We start from the raw sequence: 15,896 nt of genomic DNA, 5'->3' as shown, positions 1-15,896 counted from the left end.
TATATATATATATATATATATATATATATATATATATATATATATATAATTTAAAGGAGATTAGAATAATAGTCTAAAGAGCTAAGTGTATTTTAATGTAATAGTGAAATTACTAGTTTAATTAAAATACAGGAAAAGCTCGTTGTAATTTAGATATATAATAAGCTCGATAGTTAAATGTCCTAGAGCTAATTCAATATTAAGTAATGTGATTTATAATTTAAAAGTTTTAAAATTTTTTAAATTTAACAATCAAAATTTAATTAAATTAAAAATCAGTTTCATAAGAAGGAACAACAACAAAGTCAATTATCTGTACGATCGTTTCGGAAATCCGTGCTTTTTATTTGTGGTATACATGAAGTCACGTAGAATAATTATACATAGTTTTTTTGTTAAGCACGGTCTCCTCATCAGCAAATTTAGGAGGATTTCTATTGAATTGAAAAGACACCAAAAATAAACCTAGCATTAAAAGTAAGGCAGATGAATCTGAAAAATTGAAGTAAAAGGTTTGGATATAAAATTTATAAGAAAATTAATAAGAAAATTTGTATAGGTTAGAGATAGAAATGAGTAGAAAAAATATATATATTTTTGAATTTACATAATAAATTTGATTTAAAAATATATAGATATATAATTACCTTTTGGTTTTTCTTTTTTTGAAATCAGGAACTGTATTTAAAGTAGTCATTTAGATGTTTGCTATAGCTTTTTATTTTATTGAATGATGAATTTTAAAAGGGCGACGCTCGTGCAGTAAATTGTTTCCGTTAGCGTATTTTGATTTAGAGACGCTACAGTTAATATCTATAGAGAGAGAGTTTTTTTTTTTTTTTTTTTTTTTTTGCAAGTTTTTAAGGGGAGATAATTGTCATGGCTTTATTTATTATTTGATTTACGAGTCTAAGGGCAGTAATTGGTTTAACTTAATTTATTATAAAAAAAAAAAAAAAAAAAAAAAAATCTATTTTTACTAATGAGTAATTTTTAATAATTTAAGGTGGTTTATATTTATTAAATTTAAACCAACGTTTATGATTACACGATAGAAGCTCGTGTCTTGAATTTACTAGTTTGGTTGTGCTTTTTATATCTTCATATTTTAAAATTTTTAGGGTTTCTTTTGTACAATAGCAATATTTCTTTCAACTTAAAATGGCAAATAATTGAGACTTGCAAATCATATAAACCAGGAGATAAATTTTGTACATTATGTACAAAAGAAACCCTAAAAAAAAAAAAAACTCTCTCTCTATAGATATTAACTGTAGCGTCTCTAAATCAAAATACGCTAATATATATATTTTTTCTACTCATTTCTATCTCTAACCTATACAAATTTTCTTATTAATTTTCTTATAAATTTTATATCCAAACCTTTTACTTCAATTTTTCAGATTCATCTGCCTTACTTTTAATGCTAGGTTTATTTTTGGTGTCTTTTCAATTCAATAGAAATCCTCCTAAATTTGCTGATGAGGAGACCGTGCTTAACAAAAAAACTATGTATAATTATTCTACGTGACTTCATGTATACCACAAATAAAAAGCACGGATTTCCGAAACGATCGTACAGATAATTGACTTTGTTGTTGTTCCTTCTTATGAAACTGATTTTTAATTTAATTAAATTTTGATTGTTAAATTTAAAAAATTTTAAAACTTTTAAATTATAAATCACATTACTTAATATATATATATATATATATGTATATATGTATAAAATGATACCCTGTGGCAAAGTGTATGGAAAGGAATTTAAGAACCCATAAGAGGAATTAAACTGGATACTGACATTATTCTTTATTATACCAGTTTCGTGAGATGAAACAAGCTACCAAAGACAGATACACCTTTATCTCTCATTTCCATACAAATCATGAATTGTAAGATTAGTGGAGTCTTGCAGATGATAAAAAACTCACCTTTATATTTCTGGTTTTAACCAAAATAGGGACAGCAAGGTCTGAAGGCCACTTGCGTGGGAGAGGTGGTGAGACATCACAGTGCCAAATAACTAAAATCTAGAAAGGAGAATAAAAAAAAATGAATAAACGGTTGTTTTTTTTTTTAGCGAAAGAAGCAAAATTATTACAAAATTACAATTAATCATTGCTTAAAATTGTACACACATTTAAAAATCAATTTACACAAACATTCAAATAACTTGCACACGCAAATAAAACAAGAAAATTTGATGATGAAATAAAAATTTAATAAGTTACAATACTTATTAATTCATCAAAAAATTCAAACAATTCTCTCTCATTGGCCTTATATATAAGAAATTATTACAATATAAAGTAAATTTGATAAAAATCATGTATGCGTGTGTGTATGTTTGCATGATTAATTGGAATTGGAAAAATCCTAACTTTTTAAAGTATCGGAATCAGTATATAAAAAAAAAAAGAAACTTTTACCTATTTTCCAATACTGAAAACGATCGTTTAAACTTTACTTTTTATTTGATTTTGTTTAAAACATCTTCCAGTGCTGATAGTAATGATAAAATGATATATATATATATATACATATATATTGATATATATATTGATTTTGAACTACTAGTAAAAGTATGGTAGAACTCCAGAATATGGCATTAATCCATTCTGGGGTTGGGATCGTAAGGTGAAATCGCCGTATGGTGGGGCCTAAATGTTATACAGTACATATTAAAAATTAGTAACAAAATACATTGCAGTATATAATACACATATATATAATCAAATAACATTATAAATAACACCATAAGGCGGGGCAAATACCATAACCCGGGTCCGGAAAAATGTTGTATTCCACATTGTAATCTGAAAAAAATGTATCCTAGGGTTCTAGTGTATAATCTTAAGATCACCCCCTCACAAGTGTATTTTCACGTTTGAGAAAATATCTGCACATTTGTTTTTATGGTAATTTGGTAAAAATAACAGCTCTATAGTTAAATATTTAGTGATTTATAAAGAATAAGTGATATAATTAGTGATGGGGCAATTCCAATATTTTTCTAAATTCAAATAGAATTACCTATGTATGTGTGTGTGTGTATATATATATATATATATATATATATATATATATATATATATATTTATTTTGTGTACAGAAAGTTGTTAGATGAGACAAATCATTGGTGCCGTCGGTTTCAAGCCCGATAATAAGGACTGTTTAAGGTATCCTTATCAAGCCTCTTCAGCCAATATTCGTCCTTATTATCGGGCTTCAAACCGACGGTACCAATGATTTGTCTCATCTAACAACTTTCTGTACACAAAATATAAATACGCTCTTACATTTCGGATTTTCCTTTTAATTGAGCACTGTGCTGGATTTTTTTTTCTCCAAAAAAACTAATCATATATATATATATATATATATATATATATATATATATAAAATGAAAATTACAATTGAATTTACCAAAATGATCCAAGATGGTAAAATTAAAGTAAATTATAAATATTAAAGAATTAATATTTATAAAATTATCTCAGCCGGATATAAAAGCTCGATAAAACCAAATAGGAAATAGAGCTTATATGAGCAAACAGTTAATAAAATATGTTAAAAAACACTTTGAAATGAGTTAAAACCATATTTAATCTGAAAAGGAAACACTAGATAAATGGATAGTCCTTAATCCGCAGAGTTTCGAAGAAATACTTTCCTTCTCATCAGAGGGTAGGAATTAGCAAAATATGGGATCGGATTTTGCATGCAGAAGTATTTGATGAAACAACAAGTAAGTCAAAGATCTTACTTGAAAACAAAAAAAGTTAAGCAGAGGGAATATGGTAAAGAAAAAGGTGATTACACACGAATGGATGGTTTGGTGGAAGATAAAAAATCCAGTGACGGTAAAATCCAAATGTACATTTCGGTTGACCTATATCATTTTGCCCTCTATATTTTTTCGCGCCTTTAACATTTCCTGTCTGGATCTTTTTAACTTTTGTTTCCCTTTATTTTATATTTCATATTTAACTTTATCATTTTTTTTTCTCTTCTTTCTCTTCCCAGATCTTTCTTATTTATATTTATGTCTCGGAAGTAGAGTGAAAAGCACATCTTATTTTTCTTTTATTAATATTATTGGAATCTTTTCTTTTTTTTCCTTGTACACATTTTTGTGAATTATTCCATGGATTTCTGCCTTTGGATTATTATGGACCATCTTCTTCCAATTACGGGATTTCCTTGGATTTTACTTGTACAAATGGAAATTCTTTTAACTTTCTTGAAGTTTTACATTTGGATTTTACCGTCACTGGATTTTTTATCTTCCACCAGACCATCCATTCGTGTGTAATCACCTTTTTCTTTACCATATTCCCTCTGCTTAACTTTTTTGTTTTCAAGTAAGATCTTTGACTTACTTGTTGTTTCATCAAATACTTCTGCATGGAAAATCCGATCCCGCATTTTGCTAATTCCTACCCTCTGATGAGAAGGAAAGTATTTCTTCGAAACTCTGCGGATTAAGGACTATCCATTTATCTAGTGTTTTCTTTTCAGATTAAATATGTTTTTAACTCATTTCAAAGTGTTTTTAACATATTTTATTAACTGTTTGCTCATATATATATATATATATATAGGTTAATATTTTCCAGAGGTAAAATAACCAATAATACAAGAGTGCTCAATATTAAAGTAGGGCAAGATATACTTTTTATTTGTTTTACATAATATTAATATGTCACTATACGTTGATCAACATGTTTCGATCAGCCAGTTACAAGAAACTAGAGACTTCTTTTTTTTTTTTTTACACAGTGATCACCACTTATCAAGGCCCGGAAGCCACTCAGGGATAAGGGTTGTTGCAAGTACATTACGTTAGTGAGGAGATTTGATTAAGTGTTTACTTAAGGGGGCGGTTCATTAGGAATTTGTTAACATTAGACTTGAAGACATCCAAGTTGTAGTCCGGAGGGAAGCAGGCAGACGGAACAGAGTTCCACAGGCATGCAGTTCTAAGAAAGAAGCTTTGTTCATGAAATCCGCGTTTTGATTTAGGCACAGATATAGAGTTCAGGCAATATTGCTTATACAAAAGTTGAGTCCGTAATTGATTAAGTTTCTAGTTACTTGTAACTGGCTGACAGAAACATGTTCATGAAAGTGTAGCAATATATTTAAGCTTATGTACAACAAGCAAAAAGTATTATAATATATATATATATATATATATATATATATATATATATGTTTGTGTGTGTGTGTGTGCACACTGCTGACAATAGATTGCTATTTCAACTTTGAAAATAGGTACATGAAAAATATTTGCGAGAAGATCTTTTTTGAAATACAGAGAAATTTCTTAAATTATACTGATGAATGCATCAAAACAATTCGTACTAACTTGTTGGATGAGGAGACAATTCCATGGTTATTTTGCAAAAAAATAACTAAGAATAAGAATGCCAGAAGATCTACATCCCCATCTTCTTGGACTAGTTCCAAAAGTCTACAGCTACCAACACTTATCCTTAAGAGATGGCTACTTAATGAACAAAACTACAAGACACCAGTTGAGTGCCAGAAAAATATTTCTTTCTAATTGGTACTTTGAGTTGAGATTTGGGTTTCTTAACTGGTATTATCAAATTTATTACAAACGAGGAAAATAATTACTCATTTCCCAATGAGGGTAAATATGACAGAATGTCCAATCTTGTATGGTTTGGTTGCTTTGCTTTACGGCATATCAACCCTTTTTAAGATATTTAATGACAAATCTGACAATTTTGGAAAAAAGCTTTTATACTTCAAGTTGTTTATCTTCATATATTTATTTATAGTGTTTGGTTTGGCTGTTTTGTGACATATCAACTCTTTTCAGGTTCATCTTTTTTTTTTTTTGGTAAAAGATTTTATGCTTCAAGTTCTTTACATCTCCAAATATTTATTCATGGTGTTTCATTTGGTTGTTCTGTACAGAAAAATTGTTTTATTTTTTGCTTGCAGGACATGATTGAGTTTTGCAAAGAAAAAAAAACAATAGCATCAATATTTAGTGCATTTAAGTCTGGAAGCGAATATCTTCAGACAGCCTAATCTGGTAGCACCAGTTTCTATGGTTTGGACTAGGAAATACTTTAAAACTATAAAAAGCATTAACCGTTTGAAAAATAAATTTATATGACAATTCATAAGCTAAGAATAGTTTTGATTTTGTGGAGCTAAGTTGATAGATTTTTTTTTATCTTGATCAAAATCCATTGAATGATTTCGATTCTGTTGTGGCTGAAAAGGATCGCTAAGGAAGACACAGAGATGGCTCAAACAATATATTTGTATTGAGAACAAAACAGAATATAGTTAACGCCAATATAGTGTACAACGAAGTATACTCACACCACACCACCACAAGACATGGTACATTTCAATCTATTTATAAAGTTCGGAAAAATTATAATTGCCCAAAATTATACAGTCCTGGTCAAAATCATAAGACCACTTAAGAAAGTAAGCGTTTACGCATATTATCAAATTTTTAATCAAACAAATGGTTGAAACCATTGCCAAAAGGGAAAATATGATGGAAAAAAATGAAATCTGCTTCATTCGAAACCTTAACCCTGATCTTATAATTAGTTAAAAAAAACAAAAACATTTCACCTGATCAAAATGATAAGACCACTTTAATAAAATCGGCTAGTTTTGAAAAAATGAATACAAAAAGCAACTTGCTAGTGGATAAAAAATATTTTATTAAATTATAAATGGCAAAAAGGAAACCATTATCAGAGTTTGAGAGAGGAAGGATCTTTGAGCTTCATAGGGGTTGACTCTCCCATAGATTCATTGGAAACGAAGTGAATCGTAGCAAAACGGTCATCACAAATTTTTTTAAGAAATCCAGATCAATATGAGCACAAAAAGAGTCCAGGTCGACCAAAAAAAAATAACCTCATCACTGGATCGCCGTATCAGAAGAAGTTAAAAAAAAAAAAAACTCCAGTATGAGCTCAAGTCGATTGAAAAGCCAAACAGCAGCAGTATGTAGTCCTAAAACCATCAGAAGACATCTGAAAATGAAGGGTTTCAATCATTTAAAGCGACTGCAGAAACCACGTCTTCTTGAACAGCACAAAACTAACCGACTTAAATATGCCGCCAAATACCAGACTTGGGATGAAGAGAAGTGGGAAAATGTAATTTTCTCCAATGAGAAAAAGTTTAATCTAGATGGTCCAGATGGATTTCAACACTATTGGCATGATAAAAATTTGCCCAAAGAGACTTAAAAAAGTCTCTTTGGGCAAATTTTTATGCATTGACATGATAAAAATTTATGCATTGGCATGATAAAAATTTATGGCATGAGAAAAATTTTTATCATGCCATAGTGGAGGAGGGTCTTTAATGATCTGGGGTGCTTTCTCGTCAGCTGAGACACTAAAGTTGCAAGTAGTGAAAGGCCAGCAAGCATCATTGAAGTACATTTCAATGCTTGAAAATGCTTCTATCAGGACTAACGGTCCACGTCTGTGTGGAAGAAATTGGATTTTCCAGCAAGACAATGCTGCAATACACACTTCTCGACAAGCACGAGAATATTTTTCTTCAAATAATATAGAATTGTTAGATCATCCAGCATGATCTCTGGACCTCAATCCCATTGAAAATCTTTGGGGATGGATGGCAAAAGAAGTGTTCAAGGATGGAACCCAGTATGATTCAATAAAGGAACTTTCTGATTCAGTTTTCAGTACATGGGATAAAATTCCTTCACAACTAATAAAAAAACTTAGTCGCAAGCATGCCGAAGAGAATTTTTGAAGTAATTCGTAATAATGAAGGCTATACTAAATACTGAGACCCTTTTTAGTAATTTATAATTGCCTTTTGTTAGATAAATTATCAGTGGTCTTATCATTTTGACCAGGTGAAAATGTTTTTTTTTTTTTATTATTAGATCAGGGTTAAGGTTTCGAATGAAGCAGATTTCATTTTTTTTTTCCATTATATTTTCCCTTTTGGCAATGGTTTCAACCATTTGTTTGGTTAAAAATTCGATAATATGCATAAACGCTTACTTTCTAAAGTGGTCTTATGATTTTGACCAGGACTGTATATATTGTGTATGGGTGAGTCGTCATAACAGATTCTAAACAAATGACTAAAATTTAAGAATTAATTTTAAAAGGTCTTCAGGCGAAATTGAAATTCAAGGAAGCTTGCTTAATTTGTGTCTAATAATTATGGATCAAATTCAATGCAAATCTGAAAAGGGATTTTGTGTCTATATTAATCTAATTAAATATTCCAAAGAACTCAAAATTATAAAATATTTATTAATCAATGTTAAAATTTCACAGATATTGGAAGAACTTCACCTTCGTTTTACTCCCTTGGCAGAAAATTTAAACAATATAGCACATATTTGGGCTCCTCACACCAAGCACCTCTATTACAAAATTCATAATGATCAGTAAATTAGTTTAGGAGTAAATCCAATACATAATATATAATTTTATACAGATAGAGATTAAAATTTACACAAATTTTGAGGATTGGTTTAAGATCTCATTTACCTATGTAGTTAATTAAGTAATTAACTATCTATGTAGTTAAATAATTAATTAACTATCCTGCACTTTCAACTAACAATGTCTGCTGATTAATTTAGCACACTACTATCAATGCTAACTACTCTAAAATATGATACACTGCTACCAAATCTCGCTACGTCAAAATATGATACACTGCTACCAAATCTCGCTACGTCAAAATACGATACACTGCTATCAAATCTCGCTACTTCAAAATCCAGATGAGCTCAGCTTCTGAAAAACAGGCTTTTTATTCAAATTTTCTAAACAACCTATACTCATGCCAGTTCCCATTAGTAACACTAAGCCTGATCAGTACAATGTATAATGGGAATATCAGACGCTGTAGAGAATACTGAGGCCCCCCCCCCAAAAAAAAATATGCAGCTGCAAAGACGTCTATATCAAGTACTTCAATATAATCTGCTCACCCACATGTATGACATAATGGAGCAACTGTCCACTGGGTTGAAGTTCTGCTCACAACCATGTGACGAATCTCTTCAGAAAGAGCAAGAAAGAGAGAGGGTATGTAATTCATTTTGTATTTATCTAAAATTTCAGTCTCATTAAAACCATAATTAAAACTGTTTTCAGTAGGTGTTCAATTTTCGTCCACCGACGACCACTTTTACAAGTTGAAAGAAATGTTTCTAAAAAATGATAAATACCTGCTTTTATTAACCATTTTTATAAAATTTTAACCATAAACATGTATTCAAAATGTATTTAAATTTTAATGTTTTTCATGAAAGGTTGATTGAAATAAGATTTATTCTAAGACATTTTACTAAATTGAACTCAGTTTAATTAACTTTTTCTTGTTTTTAATTTTACACCCATCACCAATTATTTAAATGTCTGTAAGTTATTGCATGCATTAAGAACAGACATCTGAAGTTCATCAAATCTGAAGCAATTTACTCCACATTTGACCTTTGCCCCAACATTTGCCATCAATTAACCATAAAAGATGTCACACATTTTTTGGGATGTCTAAAATTAATCTAAGGTTATATTCACCATAATTATTGATGACGACGACGACGACTACTACTACTACTATTCTTATTTTAAGTATTAAAATGATTAACTAACCAATTTTTGTCAATTACCATTTTCAGAACAATTTTAAAGAAAAATCTTTTGTTAATTCTTGATTGAAAAAAAACATTCTTAAGATGCATTTATTTAATCTTTTCAGAGTTTAAAATGCTAATTTCCTACTTTATAATAAAGTTTAATGTATATTTGTGTACATTATATATATATATATATATATATATATATATATATATATATATATATATATATATATATGAAAATAAAAATTATATACATGTGTGTGTGTGTGTAGCACCTTAGACATTATTGCATCCTTGTAGGCATAAAGACACTTCTACCTCCTCTCCTGAAAGATCCCAATATATTAGGTTTTTATGAATCATATGACTTAACAATTTCTATTTATTTTTAGCAGCTTTTATCCTCTTTAATCCAGAAAAAATTATGGAATTGTTTGTCTTTTTGTTTGAGGAACATATAAACTGACTCTGATGAGTTGCTTGGTGTCTGTCCGCCATTCAATGAAACATGTGTAAGACAAAATAAAATATATTTAAAGAAAAAAATAAAAATATATATTTGGCTTTGGAATATTCACAACTTATATATATATATATATATATATATATATATATATATATATATCCGTCCTGTCACACAAAAAGTAAAGCAAATAAAAAATCTATCAGATGGATACTTTCCAAGCATTTAATGAAATTAAGAAAGTAAATCTATTTCTATTTTTTCTCGCATTCTATACCGATTTGTACTTTTTCCATACAACAAGCTAAATTCCGCACTGTTTTCCATTCAATAAACTAAATTCAGTGCTGTTTACCATTCAATAAACTAAATTCAATGTCATTTGCCATTCAATAAGCTAAATTCAATGTCATTTGCCATTCAATAAGCTAAATTCAATGTCATTTGCCATTCAACAAGCTCTCCTTGTGACACAGCAGAAACTAATTTTTTAGAAATTAAAAATAATTATCTTACAGTATTTCTTATTATGCTGACCATCAAATCATATATATTTGACAATGTGTTCATTAATTATAGCAGAAACACTTATAGACTTAAATATAAAATCACAGAGGATGAAACCAATTTAACCCCTTCATGACAAATACTTTTCTCGCATAAAGAATCAGATGATGAAAAAAAAACAATGCTTTCTTAGGCAGCAAAAAAGAGCAAAACCTGAATGGTCACTTACCTTATGTACAGAAGCAGACTTGGCAACATTACGTACCAATCGAAATAGAGGGGACGAGGAAGCCATCACAGGTGAGATAGCATATATTACAGCTGTGAATTTGGCCGATGGCTGGCGGCCTAATTTTTTATAATAGAACGGATATGTAGTGGCAGCATCAGAGTATTCAGGCATGATGAAATGAGCACCAGGCAAACTATTCCAGAGCATTTGGTTCCGAGCCATGTGGCTATAAATCCTGTCTTTCAGAATCTGCAAAAGAAACAACAGAGCTTTAGAACTAGAAACTGTATTAAAAACAAATATGATTTCAAAATAGTTGGGGGGGGGGGGCTTTAAATGTTTTGAAAATAAAACCAGAACAAATTTTCCTAAGATGTGTCCATCCAAAATGTCCATTTCAACTGAATCATGATAGACCAAAAAAAAAAAAAAAAAATAGATCGAATAATCGGGCATCTTATCAGCATACTTATTGCAGTTGAAAATTTGGAAAATTAAATTTTGAAAACCTAAAAATTAAAAAATATTTGAAAACTTCATAAAAAAAAATCTTAGTAATCACCCCTAACCCGCCAGACTTGTAACAAGACCCTATCCATTTCCGGTAGACATCCTTAGATGCTGGAAGATTTTCCTACTCTAATAGCTTTTTCTATCAGATTGTTTGGCTTTAGAATTCTACATACACGCACGTTTAATAAAAGAAAAGGAATTTTTTTTTTTTTCTTTTGTTAATTGCTGTTTCGATTTGCCAAGCTAGGTTTCTGGTTTTTATTCCCCCTCCCAAACTACAAATCGAAATAATAAAGCATCTTTTAAGCAACAACAATGATATAGAAACAACAACAAAATCCTGATAACAATGGAAAAGATTTAAAGCATTGGAGATGACCAGAAGAAAAAAAAAAGCACTCTTAAATCTATACTCTATGAATGAATTAACACCAGAATCCCAGAAACTAGCTCATCAAGTCAAAAGTAGCATTAAGAAAATGCTTTAAGCAGGCATATATTGATAAGGATTTGCAGCCTAAATATACATGTGCTTACACCAAAGCTGTTGTAGTTCAATTCCAGATCTCATAAATCCTGATGAGATCTGAAATCCAAAGGTGATTCCATTTGTGTAATTATATACATATATATATATATATATATATATATATATATATATATATATATATATATATATATATATATATAATGTGTGTGTGTGTGTGTGTGTGTGCGTGTGTGTCATGGCTTCCATTCAGTCTTCAGAGACAATGGATACCCTCTGTATGGGTGCCTGCACATGTAATTGTGAAGTAAAGGTTGCACAATCCCAGCCACACTTCTCCTTAATCGGCACTGCTTGATTCCAGTGGCAAAGAAAAATATAGGAGGACTGGAAACAATGCCGAGATAAGCAGAGAACATGTACAACACCTGGTATTCTCAAATTGTGACCCATTTTAGTACTGACTAGGCTCAACTTTGCATAACTTTGATAATCTAACAAGAATCAGTGTGCCAATGTGATTATGATATATATATATATATATATATATATATATATATATATATAAAAAGATTTATACTGAGTAGAGAAAAATTATAGGCTAAAATGTTATTATCAAATGAAAAGTTGTAAACTTGTAATAGATAATAAAGGCTCTATTAAAAAAAAATGTCCGTTTTGTTGGCGATGGAGGCTTATAGCTGGAAACAAACTCAATTCAGATGGACAACTGTTTTTGTGAAATGACCCAATTTGAAATAATGACAATTTTTATTTATAATTGCATCAATCAATGGAACTGATTTGTTTTGAAACTCCAGTGCAAATAACTTTTCAGACATCCACATTTTAGATTCTCTGACATTCTTCCCCTATTATATATATTTATATATATTCTTTGGTAAGTGATAATTTTTTTTTAACAGAAATTTTTTTTGGTAAAATTATATTTTATTATTTATTAAAATAGGAGATATCAGAATTGTTCATTACTTATTTATTTGTTATTTTAGTATTGGGTTTAATAAATACAGATGACATTTTTTAACTGACAGATTTAAGTATAGATTTATCTATTAAGGAAGGCCCAGTCGAGTTTTGCTGAAAATTTGATTGAGAATAAAATTTTCCTTAAACCAGATTGTAATCTTATAATTAATACTCCATTAATTCTTGCTAATTTGCATAAGTGGAGTTCTGCAGATACATTATTTTAATTTAAGTATTGGTTTTGCTAAGTTTCTATATTAATTAAAATTAGCATATCATAACTTGGTAAATTAAAAAAAGAACTAATTATTTAATTAACAAAAAGATACAATAAAACTTACGTCGTCGCACTTTATCATAAGAAAAATCCGTGTCTGTTCTACTTTTTTTCTAACTGAAATTTTGTACCGACTTTTTTTTTTTTATTATAAAGTGCAACGAAGTATTATTGTATCTGATGTACAATTAGGGTTTAATCATCACAATACCACATTTAATCTAGAAAATTTCTCAAAGTATTGGGCTGATTTGGCTGAAGTTTTGTATGGATCTTTGTTCTGATATAGTACAACGAATCAAGTATTATGGTATCCATTTGATGCAGAGTAAGGGATTAGTATTTAACGCAACGATTAATGTAATGATTAGAAGCACCAACTGTCGCCCAGGCAATCAAGTTTCAATCCATGACTGAGGTAGTTGCTAGTCTAACCACACTGAAAGGGATTTGATACAGCAAAACAGTTTGTGGATGATTATAAATGCTCCCTATTTATTGGGTTGAGCATATTGGAGAGTGAAATAAACTGCCACTAGTGTATACTGCAATGCTTTTGTGTGAACAAATGGAGCTTAGGCGTTTAAACAATGTTTGGTCATTGTAATTTCACATACCCATCTTAGCAGCAATCAAGTAGTGCAACAGAAGCACTGAATGTTGCCTAGGCGGAGGTATCTAGTCTAACCACACTGAAGATCTGTGATACAGCGAAACGGTTATCTGTATGTGGATTAATATATATATATATATATATAACTAAACCCTCAGCAATTAATAATGGGACTATGTTCGGTGTTATTAAAAAGTGTTATAAAATTATGTACTCATAAAAATCTTATATATATATATATATATATATATATATATATATATACATACATATATATATACAGTGCCACCAAAAAGAAAGTCCGCACTTGTCATTTTTTTTCAAAAACTGCAAATTTAAGCTAAATTGAATGTAACTGTTTAAACAACCTATACCTCATTTGATTCACCTTTTATTCGTCTATTATTTTACCTATTCATATTTAATTTTTAATTGAAGTATCCTAGTGTTCACGTCAATTTAAAAAATTAGCTTCAAATCGAGAAGGCAAAAAGAAACTCTGCAACAACAAATGAGCTTAAAATATCCACCTTTTAGCATCTCTAATCGTAATTGTAAGGTTATATAATGTAACATTTAGTCCATATACCTCGAGTCTCACAGTGATCCTCAGGAGGTCATTAATCTTCACCTTTCTGCTTTATCCACTCCAGAAATTGGCCGCAGATTGAAATCTGATGAGAAAATGGTACGAATGACTGCACAAAAGCACCACAACATTAGCAGTGTTTGTGATGAGCCTAAATCTGGTCATCCTAGATTTACTGCTTACAGGAAAGAAAATGTTATCAAGATCTGCAGCCTCAGAAACAGATTTGAAATGGCTCCCCAAATCCAATAACAGTGTAATCTTGTTAAAAAGTGCTCTCTTTCTACAGTTAAGAACAGAATAAAAGAATTTAATTTTTGAGGCTTTGTTCTAAGATGCAAGCCAATGATTTCTGTAAAGAACAGAAAGGACTGTCTGGACTTCGTCAGATGCAATGAAGATCATGACTCATCATATTGGTCCAAAGTGATTTTTAGCAATGAAAGCAAGTTCAACAAGCTAAGCAGTGATAGTAGGCAGTATGTCTGCTGAAGGAAGAACAAAGAATTTAATCTGAGGTGCACACTTTCAACGCTGCTAGGTGATGAACATTCAGTTTTGGTGTGGGGCATTATTAGTGCCAATGGTCCAGGGTCTATAGGTCACTTGCAAGGTCGAATTACAAGTACATTAAAATGCTAACTGAGCATTTTCTTCCTTACTTTGGCTATAATTTGTATGATAATCCCTTCTTCATACTCCCATTCACACAGCTGGCAATGTCAAGTGGTTCCTTGAAGAGCATATTCCATATTTGAATTTGCCTGCACAATCTCCAGACCTCAATCTTATTGAAAACGTATGGCATTACATCAAACAACTGCTATGCAATGATAAAATTTCAAATCTGGCAGAACTTTGGACAAAAATTAAAGAGAAGTGGGATGCCCTTTCACCGGAGTATCGCCACAGACTAATTCAAGAGAATACCCCAAAATTTACAGACTGTCAAATTACAGAAAGGCTATGCTACTAAATATTAACTAGTTGATTGTGTTCCTGTTGTATTTGTGTAGCATTAATGTTTTAAAGTTACATTTGAATAACAATTTTCCATTGTGCAGAGTTTCTTTTTGCCTTCTCAATTTGAAGTTAATTTTTTAAATTGATGTGAAGTCAAATGTGAACAGGCAAAATTATAGATGAATAAATAGCGAATTAAATGAGGCATAGGTCATTTAAACAGTTACATTCAATTTAGCTTAAATTCACGATTTTTGAAAAAAAAAATGACAAGTGCGGACTTTCTTTTTGTCGGCACTATATATAATATATACACATACATAAGCACATATACATGGCACATATAAAAAATGAATATTTCCATTGTTTGCTTTGCCCATGTATTAGTCTTAAAATCACTCATATGTATTGCCGTGGAACTTAAGTCTTACACTCTTCTTCCAGATTAAGGAATATGATGAGGAGTTTGAATAGAAAGAAGTAAGCAAACGAGGCAGACGAATAAGCACTGATTGTGATGCTGCTTCCAAAATGATTTGTCGATAAGGCGCACAACAGTGTTGCAAACAGTGACAGGGCCTCACTCACCATTGGTCTACAGATCAAACAT

The 15,896-nt window shown here is 30.2% G+C and overlaps 1 protein-coding gene across 1 annotated transcript in view; it reads right to left on the bottom strand.

Moving 5' to 3' along the window:
• Positions 1-15,896, bottom strand: part of LOC145296001 (exostosin-1-like) — a 598,928-nt gene that overhangs the window by 23,278 nt on the left and 559,754 nt on the right. Inside the window, exons 5-6 of the mRNA XM_080142012.1 lie at positions 10,852-11,103; positions 1,932-2,030 (exon numbers count right to left, since the gene is read on the bottom strand). Of these exons, the coding sequence (XP_079998138.1) occupies positions 1,932-2,030; positions 10,852-11,103 (351 nt within the window). The remainder of the gene's footprint in view (positions 1-1,931; positions 2,031-10,851; positions 11,104-15,896) is intronic.

The sequence above is a fragment of the Euprymna scolopes genome, chromosome 16 (assembly GCF_053919585.1).
Source record: "Euprymna scolopes isolate OS-2025 chromosome 16, ASM5391958v1, whole genome shotgun sequence".
Classification (NCBI taxonomy): Eukaryota; Metazoa; Mollusca; class Cephalopoda; order Sepiida; family Sepiolidae; genus Euprymna; species Euprymna scolopes.
The sequence above is the reverse complement of the archived record's forward strand: the minus strand, read 5'-3'. Positions and strand labels throughout refer to the sequence as shown.